Raw genomic sequence first — 18240 nt, 5'->3', positions numbered from 1 at the left:
AGGAAAGGTAGAGAAATGCAGGTGAAATACGGGAGTGGTGGTGGTTTGGTTGAGACTTGGGATGGTACTATGTCCGCCAGTTTTTGATGTGCTTTTACTGCAAGCATTCTCCTACCACATAATAATAATAATATATTTTTACTTAATATTAATTTTTCTATCTTAATATTGACTTCTTTTTATACCTACTAAACTATTTAATTCAAATATTTCTTTTCTATTTCATATCAATTATCTTCAGCCAAATCATTCATTTCTATTTTTACTTTATTATACCTTATTTTTCTTCTCACATGTTTTCTTCCTTTCCTTCATTTTATCTTCTCACAACCAAAGACACCCTCAATGTGAATTTAAGCAAAGTTTATTATATTTAATCTTTAGAAATTCAAGCAATGCACATCAAGGGAGCATGGCTACAGAGAAGCAAATCAGCCCACTGACCTTTTCGCTAAATTCACTTCGAATGAGTAATGACCTCTCGTTACGCAATTTTATGTAATTTCTGATTGATGATATGCTACTACTGTTCTGTTTCCTAGAGGATTTTTGATTTTTGGGCTTTTAGCTCCTTGAGTAAAAAAAAAAAAAAAAAAAAACTCAGGACACAGGACAGGGATTAAAATCAAGGCTTTATTAAATTAATGAGTAAACCGAAAGAATCAAGTAAAATGCTAGAGTAATTAATTTACCATATAAAAAATTGTCAACTTTTTTTTATCGAATCATCTTACTCTACGATCTCATCTACATAATTAGATTAAGTATGAACCTCAAACAATAATAGACTGAATAGAGAGAAATATATGGAAGCGATAAATTATAAAGAAATATTGCAAGTAATGATAATGTGCCATGTTACAGCCGAACCATAAAATCAAAACTTGAGTATATATTAGCGGAGAATACATCAGGCAAGTTGATCTCAAAACTGCTGTATCTAACCAACCCAACATTATGCACCACCAACTTTCTGAGCCTTATTTCGGCGATCTCTAGACCCATTATCTCTAGAGCGTGCATGTTTGCCCCCTCTCCCATGCCATCCTCCCCTGCAAAGAGAGGTATAATTAATATAAGTTCCACCCTTTTTCGAGCATCCAAAAACGCAAAGTAAAAAGGTATAGACAATTGGTAAAGTTAAATGCAAGGCATCGTTGAATCCAGCAACGTACCTTCCTTGCTTATTCTTGAATTCTCGGTGTTTGCCTTGATTACCACGAAGCAGGCTCCAGTATTCTTTTTCGGCCTCACCTGTGATCACCATAACAAATAAATGTGGCTCTCAACTTAACCAATCCAATTTTCACTGACAGAAGATACCACTTTAGTTCTAATCTCAGCAACTATTCTCTCCATATCCAAATCCCTTCCCTCCTAGTTAAGCGGTTTTGTTCATCAGGTGCAATATTTTTTCAATTTGGGTACAAGCTTATATCATTAGAAACTGGTGAAGAGAAGTAGTATTTTAAGCCCACAAACGAAATCCAAACCTGCTTAAGAAAAAAGAAATTGACGTAGAACTAACCAGTCACTGGATCTAGAATAGCAATATAATTCTTTACAACCAAGCCATCCTTTTCTGAAATAACTGCAGCAGCACGAGCTTTCTGAGCAGCTTCAGTTTCTTCAAAGCGGATGTATCCTGACTCTGCTCCAATCTTGAAATCAATGTACTAAACAGGAAAAAAAAAAATTTAATCAATTAAGAAAACTGACTATAGTCTATTTTTCAGTAACAGGAATCTAGCCTGCCATCAGGATAATCAAACAAATTTAAAAAAGAAAAGTATCCCCCTTCCAGAAACAGGAAAATAACTTCAGAGGGAGGGGTGATGAGTTATAATAGACAGCTGCAAAACCTCAAACACAAATTACCAGAAGGCATAAAGTTCTACAGGCTGGAGGAAGGGGGAAACCCAATTACCTTCACGGTACCAAATTTCTCAAAGACACTCTTCAAATCCTCACGTGAGACAACATCCATGTTGTCCTTGTAAGCAGCGGCAGAAAATTTTTCACCAGCTTGTTGTTTCTTTTCTTCATCTTTGGTTACCTTTCCTTCTTTCATCCCATTGTTGTCTTCACTTTCAGTTCCCTTTGCTTCTTTCATGTCAGTGTTGTCTTCACTTTCAGTTTCTTCTGCTTCTTTCATCTCATTGTCCTCTTCATTTACAGTTTCCTTTGCTTCTTTCATCTCATTTTTTTCTTCATCAACACCAACATTTTCTGTTACCTTTTGATCATTTTCCCCAGAAGTAATTTCAGAGCGGGGGTTTTCATCTGTTTTGGAGACAACACTATTGTCCTTGGCTTGTTGATCAACACCATTTTGTTCAGACGGAATTTCTTCTGAAATGCTCTTTAATTTGAAGGCAATAATTAAGCCTTTAGGGTAGCTGTTATGGAAATGAATGTAAACTATCAGTTTCTATATATACTTTCTTTGGGGGGATTAAAAGTTGGCAGCTTCTTACTCTTCTTCTACATTTGAGCTATTCTGGTGATTTGAACCCACAGGTGGACGAGATTTTTTATAATCTTCTAATTCTTTTTCTCTCTCTGCATCAAAGTCCTTCCTGAATTGGGCAAAATATAAGCATCACAAACTTCCATATATATTATCAATAGTCACTGAACATTAAGACATTTTTGTCTGACTGTCTCAAATACCAAATTTCTCAAATTTTAGTAATGCAAGCACAAGTTACAAGCAGCAATGAAGTGAATTTAAATTCTTCATAAACGATGCCAGGAGAACTTGGCACCAAAGGAACTCCTTTTATTTATATTTTTCACAAATATAGAGAATAAATGTGCAATTCCTATTGCAATACTTTCATTAACATAAAGGAACCCGTCATAGCACATATTTTAGAAATTATTTTTAGAAGCCAAATATTTGACCTTTTTTTAATATAATTAATTTTCAGGTACAGGTGTTGAAATGCTATAAGAATTCTCTTACTTTGGTTTTAATTCTAACTCAGCCCCAGCATATACCATTTTTTCCTTCATAACCTTTTCTACTTCTTCCTCTGAAGAGAATTCTACAAGAGCAGTGCCACAGAACAACTTTTTGTCTCCAACATGATGGGGAAGCCGGACACTATTAACCTGAAAACCCAATATATATATATATATATGTAAATTATTATAAAAAGAAAAGTATAGGAAAAAAAAAGATCTCACACAATACTTCGTGGATCATACTTAAAGAACCATCAGTTAGACAACAACCGATTACATACTCATTGAAAGTAATACATATTACATAAATCTAAAGCACTCAGATATTAACCAGAGGAATACAATGTCATGGTTTATCTTTAAATGATGCATAATGTCTTGAGTTTATGAGAAGCATTTTGTATATAGTCTTAATTCCTTGTCAATCAAGAGCATTAAGAAACTTCTTTTATGCAGATGTGACTCCAGTTGGCTTCTTTTATCTACACGTTGACAACTCAGGATAAGTAAAAGAAACATACTGCTTTTAAACTAAAATGTTAGCATGTAGATCATGATACAGGCCCCGGACTCCCCCGTGTTAATATTATTACCTTTGCATATTGACCAAAAAATTTCTCCACATCTTCAAGCTTCAGATCATATTCAAATGGTGATACAGCAAGTGTTCTTATCTCCACCTGCTCAACATCTTCTAGCTTTGGAAGTTCAGTTTTCCTGCCAACTTTTTTCCCTGAAACATACACATAAAAAAGAATAAAAAGCCAGGATATAATTAATCATTCTTCATATAACCTATGAACATACAATTAGTAGCATGCAAAAAATAAAAGCAAAAGGCATTTTCATCCAGAAAACCATTGATTTGACAGTGACAAATAAACAGCAAATAAGTTCATTTATGACAAATTCATCTCTGAATCACCAAAAACAAAAAGAGCCTGAGTTTAGGAAACTAACCATCTTCGGAGACCTTGAGTGAAGCCGAATTTCTCAAAGTTTGAGCAACAGTATTCACGGTTTCTTGGGCCACTTCATCGGGCTTAACATCACCCAAATTAAGGTGTTTTCGCATTCGATTAAACGAGCAAATCAGCGCCAAACTAATCACTGTGAGAGACCACAGTCAAGGCCAGCAATGATAACTTCAAATTATTCTACAAAAGCGCTACAGTTAAAACAAAAAAATAAATAAAAACAGGTAATACTGAAGAACAAGGATACTGCCATCTTCGCTTTCAGTGATACTCTTCCTCATGAAACCATCGGTGAGAAGGTTGCTGTCGCCGAAATAAAACTCGACCTGAGCGACAAAAGAATCGAAAATTGAATGATGAATGATCATAAGAAAAATAAAAGTTGAAATACAAAAGCAAGATTGGAGTATGAGTCATACCTGTCGTATGACTTTCTTAGTTGTTTCTTCGTCTAACGATTGCGTCGCCATTGATGAGTACAGAGTCGCGGAGAGAGAAAGAGAGGGTTTAGGGTTTTTGCAAAGTACGTTGCACTTTGGGCTTCAAAGTAGGTTTGTGTTTGTTTTGCACTTTTAAAAGCTCAGTTTAGATTCGTAGAAATAAAACACGAAATAAGATATCTGAACGCACTACGCCAACTCTACGCAGTCCAACTCCAAACCGACCCCATCCACTTTTCTTTTTCGGCAAATAAAAGGAGGGATGAAAATGAAAGTTATCTCTTTCATAACGAATAAATGAATGTATAAGGTAAAAAAAAAAAGTGTATATTTATTGTTAATTTTAACTAACGTATTTCATAATTTAAGTTACTTTAAATTCATAATAAATATATATTTATTCACTTTAAAAGAATCAAATTCATAAAAATGAGTTGGTTACATTAAGTTTGAGCTTAATTTTTGGGACAGAAGATTATGTATTTTGTAGGTGTAATTTACAAATAATTAAAGATCATTATCAATATAAATTTTAATATAATTATTATAAAAATATATGATTTGTTATGGGATAAAAATACTATTTAGTCATTAACCATGTGTTAGGTTGCACATAAATAGAATGGAAGGAAATTAAAAAAATATGGACATGAAATATAAATAACAAATTTTTATTGTTTGTTTGAGAAGAGAAATAAAAAAGAAGAGAGTTATTTATGTTGGACACACCGGAAAATCATTGGCCAAGTTAGAATAAAATAGGAAGGAAATAATTTCTCTTTTTTTTTTTTTTGTATTGAAGTTTGGAAGTGCATGGGCGAACAAGATTTCATTTGGCTCACTAAGGTCCTATTTGGAGTGTTTTTCTATTTTTAGTTTTAAAAATTTTTAAATCCAAAATCAGTTTTTAGTTTCATTTTTTTTCTTAGTTTTTAGTTTTTAAGAAGTTGTTGCAAATTGAAATTGATAAGAGTCCATTATTTTATCTTATCTCACTCTATTATGAAAAAATGTAATATAAAAAAAATACAGATACATTAAAATAATTTTAAAATTAAAAAAAAAATTTACTAAAAATAGCAAAAAGGTTGAAAAAAATTACAACAAAAATAAATATATTAAAAAAAATAACACAAGAATGATGATAACAATGATAATAAAGTTAATGATAACAATGACGATGGTGGAGTGACAATAATGAGAATATATTTTTTAAAATTGAAAATCAAATTCAAAAATATTTTTTTCTTGATTTTTTAAAATGAATGTAAAAGTATTTTAAAATTGAGTTAAAAATTATTTCAGCTACAATTTTATTGAACACATTTTGTTTAAAAAGTTACATTTGCAAACAAAACCAAAAGTTCACAATCACCCCAAATGGATCCTAAACTTTTCAATGAGAATTTGAGATTTAAGAAAATGTTAGATGAGTGGAAGAAGTACACTTTAGTCCTAGTATTTATAAACACATGGGATATCTAAAATTGTGTTGGTTACATAGGCATGAAACTTATGAGATACATATGAAGTCATGGAAAAATAGTGATTTAGCATAGATTAAGATATGAAACAAGGATGGCAGATAATCAATTTGGGTTTGTCAAAAAGTCTACAAAAAAGATTATCTTTTGCGAAAGTTAATGGAAAGGTACAAAATTAAAGAAATTACATATATTTTTTATTGACTTGGGAAAAAAGCCTATAACTGGGTACAAAGAGAAGTGTTATGAAAGACTTAGGATACAAAAAAAGGTGTATTCATTGCATATATAACAAGCTATATAAGATTTGTATGAAGGAGTAACTACTAGTGTGAGAACTCCAAGAGGTGAAAGTCTAATCATTTAAAACAAATATTTTCTTAAAAAGAAGTATTGTCCTCACCCATTTAATAAATAAACCTAGCTTATGCCAAACAAACATCATTTAAAAAATTAAATTTGTAAAGGCAACCCTACATTTTCTTCAGTTTCAAAGTGAGTTTCAAGATATAGTTGAGGAGGCAAACTTCAGTTTACAATCGGATCTAATTAAAAATCAAACAATTTTTTTTCCATTTCACTTTTTGAACAAATATTGAAGGTCCCTCAACTAATAACAAACATTACCTAACTCTTCACCCTCGAGAAGTGATTTGCCCAATTTTCACTCCTAAATACAGGGTAACAATATTAGTATGTATCCTATATTCCAAACAGGGAACACTACATAATGTTCCCAACAAGAGTATTATCATTGCATGTAGCATAAACACTACATAATGTCCCCAATAATTTCGCAAGCAGTGAACACCAATTCAAAGAGGGAAACAAATTTCAAAACCCGACTAGCGTAAACGACCACGATAAAAATAGCACGAAATTCCAGTTTTTGACTCGACTGTGAGAACATTAAATAACAAAAACCATTGTCTCAAGCAAGGTTATAGTTGTAGATAAGGTATATTGACCTTATCAGGATTCACCTCCCCACCCGGCATCCCTCAATCACAATTTGTGTACACACTACTTGGTTTCCTCAACCAACCAAGATAATGCAGCTTCAAAATCCAAAGTAGGGTTGGTTAATCAAAAACATAAATCTGCCAGGTAGTAAGTTGACCACCAGTCATCTGTCCATAACCCAATAAATGATTACATGAAATCCTCCTCCAGTTCCTGTAATGATTTGCTTCCTGATGCAATTTGTTTGTTGGATGTCATATTTTCTGCAACCATCAAACCCTTGTAGCTCCTAAGCTCTGTTTGTTTCTCCTTTTCAAGCCTTCCCAATTCCTCCCGACGTTTCTGGATGGAGAAACATGTGGGTAAATAAAAGAAACAATTGTTCAATAAAAACGTTACCATTTTCATTCCAGCATTTTTCATCATATGCAGATTGAACTATATAAACCAAGCAAGAAGACACCAATACAAGTTATCAATTAAAGCATAGTAATTGAATTTCAAATATGTTACACCACAAAGCAGACATTTCATTGTTATCATACAAAGTTTGCAGAGTTGAACATACTTGAGACCTTGGGTTGGATCCTCTAATTCTTAACAAAGTTCACAAACAAAAATCCTAAAGAGCAACAAGCTACAATGTGACTCAAAGAACTAAAGCAGTGGATGAGGCCAGACAAAGATATAATTTAAAAAACTATGCGTCAGAATGGTATGCAACTTGGAGGTTGAGTTTAATTTAATGCTCCATCAGTATAAAAAGTTTTCAATTAAATCCATTGAAATTTGATATGATAACAAATCATCTAATGAGTTTAGGACCTTGTTTTGATAAACTTCTCCATAAGCACTTATAGGAGACAAAAATAAGATAAAACAAAATGATTAGCTAAAATCAATTTATGCACTTCAGCTTTTGGAAAAGTTAGATGAAACAACTTCTATAAAAGTTAAGAGTATAAATTGATTAGTTAGCTCTTCAGTTTTTGTTGGGGGGGGGGTTCAAATCCACGATTGGATGAAAGTGTAAAACATTTTTGCACTGACAAAGCATCAAAATTAAATTACACTATTAGATCCAAGTCTATTTCACCATAATTTACCATGCACAGATATTAAGGGCAATGGCAGCAATGGGGAATTGGGGGGGGGGGGGGGGGGGGGGAAGAAAGAACAGTCCAGCAATACTCACTTTTTCTCTCAGTTGTTGTTTTCTCTCAGCTCTCTCAGCTGCATTAACTGCTTCTCGCTCAGCTGCAGCACATTAGGTATATTTATTATACATGAGATTTGTAAGCATATTATTACATATCAAGATCGGATATGTCAAATCAAGTTTGTAAGCGTATGATAGCCCAAAAAAGATAAAGAAGGTGCACCAGTTGCCTACTTATCCAGCAAATAGCATTCTTAGCTATTAAAACTTAAATGCTCAAAAGAAAACTATATTCAACGGAAAGAGAGCAAACTTATTAAGTACCTTTCAAATCAGGTTTCCTTTCCACTTTTGTCTTGTTTAGCCTGTTAACAATCTCATTTATCCTCTTCTCAACTCTTACAGTTCGAACCTAAAATACATGAAAACCAGAAAATGATACTCTGAAAACAGAAGCTCAACCATTCATCTACCTACCCACTGTGAAAAAACAAAAAGGCAAAATAAAAAAGAACTGGAAAAAAAAACTGAAAGAATATGGAAAAGATCCAAATGTAAAAGAAATCACCATTTTTGAGTTGTGAAAACCAACTTGGCCAACATCCATTGAAGCAGTTTTCTTTAAATTAGACCAGGGTGTGTAAACAACATCGACATTGTTCACTTTATTTCCTGCCATGAATAAAGTAATTGGTAGACACAGAATTTAGTAATTGGAAGGAAATACATGAATGTGAAGAAAAATTAACTACATATATGTATCTTGAAACCTAGTACCGGAATTTTTCTTTCCAACTTCCAATTGTAAATAGAATAACAAAAGAAACCTAAATAAGGGCATCGTGACATACTATTTACCAGCTTTGCAATGATATATAAAATTGGCTTTTAAATCAATTAAAACTAATAAGCCAAAGGAATATAATCAGTCAGGCTTTTACCTTGAATTGAATTTGCTTTGACAAGCTGAGCACAGTCTTCCAGTAAACCCTCACTCATGTCATCGATGGTCTGGCCTTTGTGCAACCTGACATAGACATGGGCTGAAGACATTTTATCGACATGGAACCTACAATGGATAGATTTTATCATTAAAGAACCTCATAGAAAGCAAAAATAACAATACAACTATCTAAGCAAAAGCATCAAATCAAACCGAAATATAATGCAGCCACAATTCCAGGCAATGCACTTTCGAAAAAATGTGTGAAGGGACTTCTATCTTCCATAATAGAACAACTAGCCAACAAATAATACCATATCCCAAAAACTGATTTGATTGCTTCTTAAATGAAAACAACCAAACTTTTGTGACACGCAAAATAAAAAAGATAGTGTTCCAATAAGAATTAGTTGAATCACAATTGTGAAAACACCTGACTATTATTACATGATAAGATTAATCACCAAATTAACAAATGTTCACCTTCAACTTTCTAGGTGATGCAAAACATCGAAGCGAAACAGCATAAAAATCTTCGCTACACAAACAACTGATAAATCAAATCGAGTTCCAGACATAGGTCATGTGAATAATCTGTGTCGGGAGCAGAGAGTTTGCGGAAACGAAGAAGAAAAATAAAATTGGAGATGGGAAAATTAGGGTTACCAGATGTCTTCGGGAAAACCGTATTTGATGAGTTCCTCGTTCTCGTACTTGTCAAGGCCCATGAAGATGGTGAAATCGCCGGCTTCGGGGCGCGCTTTGAAGTAGAACACCATCGTGTCGCGTTGCTTCGCTTTGACGCACACGGGAAGAAAGAGAGAGGTGCGGTTAGGGTTCCAAGACCTGTCCTTTCCTCGACACAAATCAAAATTAGGGGTGGGGGATTGCTTTCGCTATCCGAATCGCTGCGAAAATCATAATCACGGAACCTTCCCTACACCTTTGTGGCGTGTACAAGTACAAATACAATAATACCTGCTTTAGAATTTTCAGCTTCTAATAATAAAATGCAACAAAGTGGAATATCCATCCACTAGCAAAGATGATTATTTTCCGCCTAACTAACCTAATTAATCATTTTTAACAGCTATTTTCTTTTTATCACATCTCTTTCACATGCTCAAATTTGAAAATTATTAAAAAAAATGAGTTTAATAACACCCGAACTAATAATTTGTTAATAAGATGCAAACAAGTTTAACAAAAAAAAATATTAACGATATATATGAAAAAAAAAAAGACAAAGAGATATATACTTGTAAAATTTAAACTAAATTGTAATTTTGATTTTTTTTATAATTTTTAAATTATGATTTAAATTTTTTTATTTTAAAAAAAATTCATAATTTTAGTCAGTAATAATAGTTAGACTAGTATAAAAAAATATTAGTGCATGTTTTTTAATTCCAAAAAAATATATATTCAATTTTATTGAACATTTGTTGTGAATGTTATGGCTTTCATTCTTTTAGAGTCATTATCATTATATTGTGCATAAAACTAATTCTCTACTTCTTTAACAAACAAAATTAATATATTGCTTTGATTAAACTATTTTTGAAGGAATAGGATTGGATTCTCGAGAAAAACATTTTATAATCTAATTTACTTTATCTCAAAATATTCTACCATTGACTAATACAATGATATAACTTTTCAACATGATTAAAATGTGATTGAAAGATATGGGTATGAGTACCTATATTGTGACACTTAGATCAATAATAATTTTACCATAATGACATATATATATATATATGCGTGTGTGTTTTTATTTACTATAGTGATATTTGTTGTGTTTATAAGAATCCAAAATGAGTTGGATTTTGAACTCTCAAGAACAATAAAAATATTGTCATGGTATAATGACAAAGTATATTTTTTTTCTAGACCAAAATATGATTTATTGTCCGTGTGTGCATCTTAAAAAAATTGTATTTGGACGTTGATTTTGTTCAATCCTTGCACTTTAAATTGATGTAACACTTCACGTCAAAATAACCTATTTCAATAAGTTAGTCATATGATTGAGGACATAATAGTACTCATTTAATATCAATTGTGCATATTTATTATCATTTTATGTTTATATTTGACACGTAAGTTGATTTGAATTAAAGATAACAAAATAAATTAAGTTAAAAGGATCAATATAAACTTACCTGATTAGATATGGGGATTAGATTTTAAATTTTGAGCCCAAATTAAATTTAAACATTTTTAGCCTTATTCAACCATTGTACAATATGGACTTAACCTAAAAAAAAACCCGTCAAAAAGCCTAAAAAAACAAATTTTTACAAGGCTTGTACTTCATTTTTGAAATCCAAATTAATTTTGAATTTTTTTACTCGGCCTCCCATGGCATGTAACCCACATTTGGTCAGGTAACTCATTTTGCTACCTCTAGTTTGAACCAATGTGTTATGGAAACTTACCTCATTTGGAATCAATTTTGTATAGATATTGAAAGTGTTATAACCGCAAAAAAGATAACACGGAAAAAATAGTATGCAAATTCAACCTTGCATTAATAATTTATGCATAATGATTAGATATGGGCATTCGAGTTTGAATATACAACTATGTCTTTTAAATTTTAATCGGTTGTCCATTTAACCTTCGGATTAAATGAGTTGAGTTCATGAGTTGACTGACCAACTCACAAATAAAAAATATTTTAAATATTATTTATTATTTTATTATGTAAAAAGTTAAAGGCATTGAATTTTTTATATTTTATTTAATGTTTGAGAGACGTAAAAGAAGTTTTCTTTTGTATTTTACAGATTTATTAATTTTGCATATTTTCTTATGTTTTTTCGTTGATATTATGTTAGATATTTTTCAATATTTTATATATTTCTTTTTTTTTAATTACTGGGCCTGTAGAGTTGTCCATTAACTCGTGGGTTAAGTACGTTAGTTAGACAAAAATATGATCCATTTAATGAGGGGTTTAGTCCAACCCAATCATTTAAATGCAAAATAATTTGAATTAATAAACCATTAATATTTTTTGATATAACAAAACAAGATAAAAGAAGCTGGATTAACCCGAATTTTCACCTATAATAAATTAATAATTAATAATGACCAGTAAACTTCAAGCATTATTCATTATGCATGCTCCGTATGAAAATTTTTCCGTGATCACAGCGCGAGTGGTACAGAAGTTGACCCCACGCCTTGATTCCTCTTTTATAAAGGATTGGATTGGATCCCCCTACGTTTTCTATTATAATAAATAATTGATACTTTAATATCGAAATTATTGTGAAGTTGTCATTAAATAACGCAAAAAATGAAAGATTAAGATCACGCGTACTTATCATTAAAAAAAATCAAGATGAGACAAAAGCTCAACACAATGAATATTCGGAATAATTCAGCATCTGAATTCCCCACGGAATCACTCCATGACTTGGCAACAAACAATACAATAAATGACACCTAACTAACACGATTGAAGCCATGACACGTAATTGAAGTCAATTTTGGCGACCTCGGTTCTTGGCTTTGGTAGGGACCTTGAATAGTAATGTAAATACGAAAAAAATAATCTTCCAATATGTGCTATGACCCGTATTTGCAAAGATCCTCAAATCCCATGTATTCATGATTCTGGATCTTGTGTACCATATTGACAATGCCAACTCCACCTAACACGTGAGTGAAAAACGTTTCAGAATTCATAAGCACGTTAATATTATGTCACCCCATGTAATAAGATTTGAGCAAGAAAAAAAAAAGTTACGACGCTCACCTAACGAGACGGCACTGACAAATATTGTAGAGGCTAGAATGAAGATTATAAGAGATGCTCTCCCGAATAGGATAATTAGTTTTCTCACAATGTGCTGTCCAACAAAGGCAGCAATAGTAGCCACAAGAATGAAGTAAAGAGCTGTGTAACATTTAACAAAACACATAAGTTAGAGGCAAACAAGTAATTAATTGAATAATTGCATCAAATATACACAGTTAATTAGAACTTAGAAATTCTTGGGCACTAACCATAAGGAACTGGAAAACGTTTCAACAGGTAGTATTCTATGACAGACATAGATGAGGAGAAGGTCATTGCAAAGGTGGCTGTTGCGCTTGACACCTGCACAAGACATTGAATCCTGTTAGTAGCAGAAGTTCAACTCCTACACCCCACTTCTCCCCCAAGAACCAAATGCAAAACAATTCAACACTCACAAATACTGAATAATTTCACAACAAAAAACTAATAGGGGACTATTATTACGTGAGAGTGAGAAAGGTAAATTATAGTCATGGGGTCAAATCATAAAGGGTTAATATTAAATTACAAAATCATGAGACATTTTTAAGTAATCCTGTGCTTATTAAATAAGTGTAGATTTATTCCTCTCACCTTTTCATATAAAAACACTTTCATTTGATATATATTTAAATAGTAAATACTACTTACAAAATGCAGTTTAAAACTCACCTGAGGTGGGACTCCCAACTCCAGAAAAAGTGGACCCATAACGAATCCTCCTCCTAGTCCCAACATGCCACCAACTACACCAGCCAGAACACCAAAGACACAATAGATCATTAACTGGAGAACAGTGAAATCTTTCCCTTGTTCTCCCGTGGAAGCAATTACTCTACGTCCACTGAACAAGGCAGCTGCCTCATATGCAGTTACTCCAACTGAGACTGGGACCTGCATGACATGGAAAACAAACATGCTTCAAACAGTTTCAAGATATTGTTGTAACAGACATTCGGATCCATTTTTTAAAGAAGCACTAATAGCATATCATGTGCAATCAAGAAAAGCAACGACACTTATTGTATAAGGGTAATGCTCTGGTGCCAATTCTTGAACAGAATTACCTGTAACAAGTTCAGTACCCAATATAATGTTGAACAAGTAGTCGTATAGTTTTCCTGTCAATAAGAGATTATTGGTCTCGAGTTAGATAAATAGCATGGTATAAACTATTTTTTAGTACTAGTAGATATGAAAGAGCAAACAAACCTTGGCAATCTGTAGTGCAAGGAATGAAACCCAAACGAACACCAGAAGTCCAAACTCCTTCCAATATACATTTTCAATAATACTCATCTGCAAAATCCACATTAGTTAGATATGAAAATCACCCCACATCCATAAGAACTCACTAGAGTAGAGAATAATGACCTCTTGTTCCTTGGTGTCCTTTTCTGGTCCACTGGGAAGAGGTTTGTATTCCACTACAGCCCCAGAACCTACACCAAAAGGAAAGTTGCATGTACTCCGGCATCAGGAAGAAATTGATCTTGTAAAACTTTGATATGATTTGGTGTGCTAATGAATAATCTGAACTCACCGTTTGATTCTTGTCGTTTAGCAGCCTCCTGAATTGAAACAAGATGTGTTCACACAATTAGCCATAAATTCCAGATTAAATATATACAAAACACACACATCATTACACTATTAATCAGAAAATCTTCATAAACTGATCTTTTATGGTCAATAAATTCAAAGACACAAAGTTATTAACAAAACATTACTTTCTTTTCGTTAAAATTCTGTTGTTTGTTATGGTAACATGTCAGTTAGAAATATGCAGTGAAAATATAAATGATAACTTAAAGGATACCTTTTTCATTATGGTTTCCTTTTTCCATGTTTCAACCCCTTTAAAGAATGCTTTTGTTGATGTGCCTGCAATACAGTAAAATCAGTTAGGTGTAGCAAAAAGAAGAATGCTTAACTGAAATCACAGCTACATTAGTTGTTACCTAAGAAGAGAACAATAAGCAATATAGTCACAATCCAATCAGGAAATACAACGTTAAAGACCACTCCAATGCTGATGCCAAGCATGAGCATTGGTTGAATGAGAAGTGCCAAATCATAGTCAATGATGGGCATATTCAACGTAGGATGCCTTAGCTTAAGGTTGTAGTAAACAGTTGACACAGCTGCACCCATGATCATACCTGTCACAAAACAGAACACCTGGTAATTAAATGTGGTGGGGACTCTTGAAATGTGCAAGTCTTTTATGAAAAATAGTACGAATAGTGTAACCTTTTTTATGAAAAGAAAAGACAAGGAAAACTTTATTTCTAAAAAAATAATGCTTTTTTTCTTTCATTTTATTTTTTAATTCATATTTTATTTTTCTGTCTCATTTTTCTCTTCATCCTATTAATCATAGGATTGCATCCAGTCGAACATATTATGCTAGCTTTGATGATGTTAGAACTTAAAATAGTTAATTTTCTTAATATCAGTTAAATGATTGACTTTAATAATTAAAAATTAAATAATATTTTTGAAAAAGAAAATATTTATTGGGTAAAATAAGTTTGGACTTTGGAGTCCCTGTGACATTTAAAAAATATTAATTTATGTGACAAACAAATTTACACATGTAAATTAATTACAAATAAATTAAATAATTTGTGATGCTTAAACCCTCAAAATAAATTAAACAATTTCTTTAACTAAAATTTTTCAAAAATTGTAATTTTTTGTTATATCTTGAGCGATCTTCTTTCGCTTTCCAATGAAATAATATGAAAAAAATAATGGAGCCTAGTTTCTTTTAAGTGTATTTAAAAAAATAGAAAGAAAAAATAATTAAGTTTATTAGTTACAAAAGAAAATCATCTAATAAAATTATCATTAAAAATCATCAAAATTAAGATTTATTTTTATAAGAATCAAATTAATATTTTTAAAATTTTACGGGTGCCCAAACATATTTGACCCATATTTATTTTATCCAACTATATGAGTGTAAGAAGTATTTTTTTTTTTCAACTAATCGTAAAACTAAAAAAGGGAACCAATTAATTGTGGCCATCATCCAAAATTACGGCAAACTCATGGTAATAAGCACGTTTAAAGCGGGTAAGTCAAATCTTACATTTTGAGATAGCTGTGGATGATTTTGGATCAAATCCAATGATTAGGCTAAGCATAGGGACGAATATGCCACCTCCGCCTACTCCACCAACACTTCCAAACGCGGCACCACAAAACCCAACAAAAGTACCCAACACAATTTCCCATCCAAATTCCATATCCTGCAAAAGTAACATAACATCCGCCATAACTTTTACTTTTCGTTGACATGCATGATATCTATCCAATCAAAATAGTGACAATAACACAACCAAACAGGATATAGCAATAATAAATTCAACCACAGAAAGCCAACAAAGCCATTATCTCCAACTTTTCAGCCATATCCTCTTCCCCATGTTCACTTTACGCGAGGGGAAAAATACATGAAATATAATTTATTTTTCTTTAATTTCCTTCTATTTTCTCTTTCATTTCAACTCAAAATGTTCTCTAGTAAATTATAAATTTTATCCTTAAAATACTTCTTCTCTCTTGAGTGGTTCATAAAGTGAAAAGAAAACTAGTTAGTTCAGTAATCTTAAAAATATTGGAAATCATATTAAATAGCCTCTAAATATTGAACAAACTTTTTAAGATAGTGTCTAAGTTTTATGGAAATACATATTATGAACCAGACACTAAATTTTAAGTTGTGCCCGGTCAGGTTTTTTCCTTTTGAAGATTAATCATTCACTAGATATTTTACACATATAAAATTAAAAACAAAAATGGTAAATATTTAATTCTTCATAAATTACAAATAGAATTTTATTACTTTTAAAAATCATTTAAGAAAACTCTTATTCATCCGATCCAATCAATGCATTACCTTCCTCTTTTGCCATTGTCATTCCTCAAATCCAGTCGAAACATTAATAAATAAAAAATATCAATCAATAAAATGGAGTAAAGAAAAAGCACATCAAACAAGTCAAATGAACTTATCCCCTTCCCCGTCCAAATTCCAACTAACTAAACATAAAAATAAAATAAAAGCAAAGAAACTTCCATAGTTTTCCTTTCCCTTAAAGAAATCCAAAAGCAGGAATTTCAACACGGAAAGGATGGAGAGAGAAGGAAATAGACTAGAGGTGGTAGGTTATATATAGTTAATAAAAATTAATAAATTAACAAACATTTAAGGAAACTTGATTAATGATACGGTTAAAATTTATTAAAAATTATATTTTTAAATAGATTTTATTTTTATTTAATAATTTTCTCTTCTAATTTATATTAAAAAAACATAAGAAAATCATATTAAAATTAATAATTTCTAATAAATTTTAATTAATCAAAGTCTGAGAGAGGAAAAATAATTTCAACGCGAAAGGGAGCGCTTACCGGCCACACGTGTTGGTACCCTGATTCTCCAGATTGCCATAAGAAATTCAAAGCTTTGGTGAGGAAACTCTGTTGAGGCTCTCGGCTGGTGACATTGAATCTCGGCACTTCCATTTTCACAATGCTTCGTTCTGCAGAAACGATCGCGAAAACCGATGCAAAACAAAACAACACCGTCCATATGGATCCCATTCTCGTTCCAAACTCGACCATCGTATTATTGTATATTTGCTTTGATTGAAATTAATTTTCCTAATGTTTTCACCTTCCGGTGATTGATGAAATCTCTTCTCTAATCAACAGAGTCTCTGTTTGACCGGTAAAGAAGACTCGGACAAGGAAAAGAAGAACCGAAGAAAAAAAATGAGAAAAATCTATTACTTTTTTCTTTTTACAGAGAAAACGAATGAGCAACCTCCAAAGGACTTTCACTTTTGCGATATTGAAGATATAATAGAAAAAAAAAAAAAAGAAGGATTTGTTGGCTTGAAACGAAAAAAAGAGATGGAAATGAAGGATGGGATCACAACAATTCGCAGTGAGTGGGTTTGTCAGAACCGTCTTTCTTTCTCTCTCTGGTGATATTCTGAGTCATCCTTGCCATGCTAGTAGCTCCGATTTATAAGGAATGAAAATAATTGAGGTTCACTATTTCCTTGTTTACAATGCTTATAATAAATGTTTATTTATTATATAAAAAGAGGAGCTGCTCTCTCAACAAATATAAGAGAAACTACTCTATTATTTCCCTATAATGTTAACAAAATCATAAACAATGAAACAGTTTGAGATAAAAAATATTAGGAAAATGTTACTTTTTACATTGTCATCTAATATGAAGATGTAAAGTTATTTTATAATGTTAATATGTAACACATTTTTTTTCTTTTAATGTTTACAAAACTAAATTTTGATGAGATGTTTAAGAAAAAAAATAAGCTTTTACTGTATAGATTAACAAGCAAGGATAGACATAAAAAAAACCTTTTAAAATTATTACTTAAAACTTAACCTTTTGAAGCAATTTTTTATATTAAAAGTCTATCTTTTTTAGATAATTTTTTATTAAAAGTCTTGAATTAGTTATTT

General features: G+C 31.8%; 3 protein-coding genes across 5 annotated transcripts; all 3 read right to left on the bottom strand.

The window, feature by feature from the left end:
* Positions 1-805: 805 nt before the first annotated feature.
* On the bottom strand, positions 806-4606 carry LOC100803099 (la protein 1). The gene is made up of 10 exons (XM_003522644.5): positions 4367-4606; positions 4195-4273; positions 3931-4080; positions 3564-3703; positions 2969-3117; positions 2478-2579; positions 1928-2399; positions 1529-1676; positions 1176-1254; positions 806-1052 (listed from the first exon to the last, which is right to left on the bottom strand). Exons 1-10 carry the CDS (start codon positions 4415-4417, stop codon positions 956-958), a joined length of 1467 nt encoding a protein of 488 aa, XP_003522692.1. The 5' UTR covers positions 4418-4606; the 3' UTR covers positions 806-955.
* A 1970-nt stretch (positions 4607-6576) lies between these two features.
* Positions 6577-9916, bottom strand: LOC100802228 (coiled-coil domain-containing protein 25-like). Of its 3 annotated transcripts, none has more exons than XM_006577772.4 (7): positions 9603-9916; positions 8935-9062; positions 8562-8665; positions 8318-8405; positions 8030-8091; positions 7777-7778; positions 6579-7176 (listed from the first exon to the last, which is right to left on the bottom strand). In XM_006577772.4, exons 1-7 carry the CDS (start codon positions 9713-9715, stop codon positions 7107-7109), a joined length of 567 nt encoding a protein of 188 aa, XP_006577835.1. In that variant the 5' UTR covers positions 9716-9916; the 3' UTR covers positions 6579-7106.
* Positions 9917-12244: 2328 nt separating this feature from the next.
* On the bottom strand, positions 12245-17983 carry LOC100809318 (sulfite exporter TauE/SafE family protein 3). The gene is made up of 12 exons (XM_003523682.4): positions 17152-17983; positions 15827-15986; positions 14691-14891; positions 14549-14613; positions 14273-14300; positions 14104-14171; positions 13942-14028; positions 13797-13850; positions 13402-13623; positions 12957-13050; positions 12706-12846; positions 12245-12601 (listed from the first exon to the last, which is right to left on the bottom strand). The coding sequence occupies exons 1-12, from the start codon at positions 17362-17364 to the stop codon at positions 12516-12518; spliced, it is 1419 nt and encodes a 472-aa protein (XP_003523730.1). The 5' UTR covers positions 17365-17983; the 3' UTR covers positions 12245-12515.
* Between the last annotated feature and the right edge of the window lie 257 nt (positions 17984-18240).

This window comes from Glycine max, chromosome 4, assembly GCF_000004515.6.
Source record: "Glycine max cultivar Williams 82 chromosome 4, Glycine_max_v4.0, whole genome shotgun sequence".
NCBI classification, from domain to species: Eukaryota; Viridiplantae; Streptophyta; class Magnoliopsida; order Fabales; family Fabaceae; genus Glycine; species Glycine max.
This window is presented reverse-complemented; position numbering and strand designations above follow the sequence as displayed.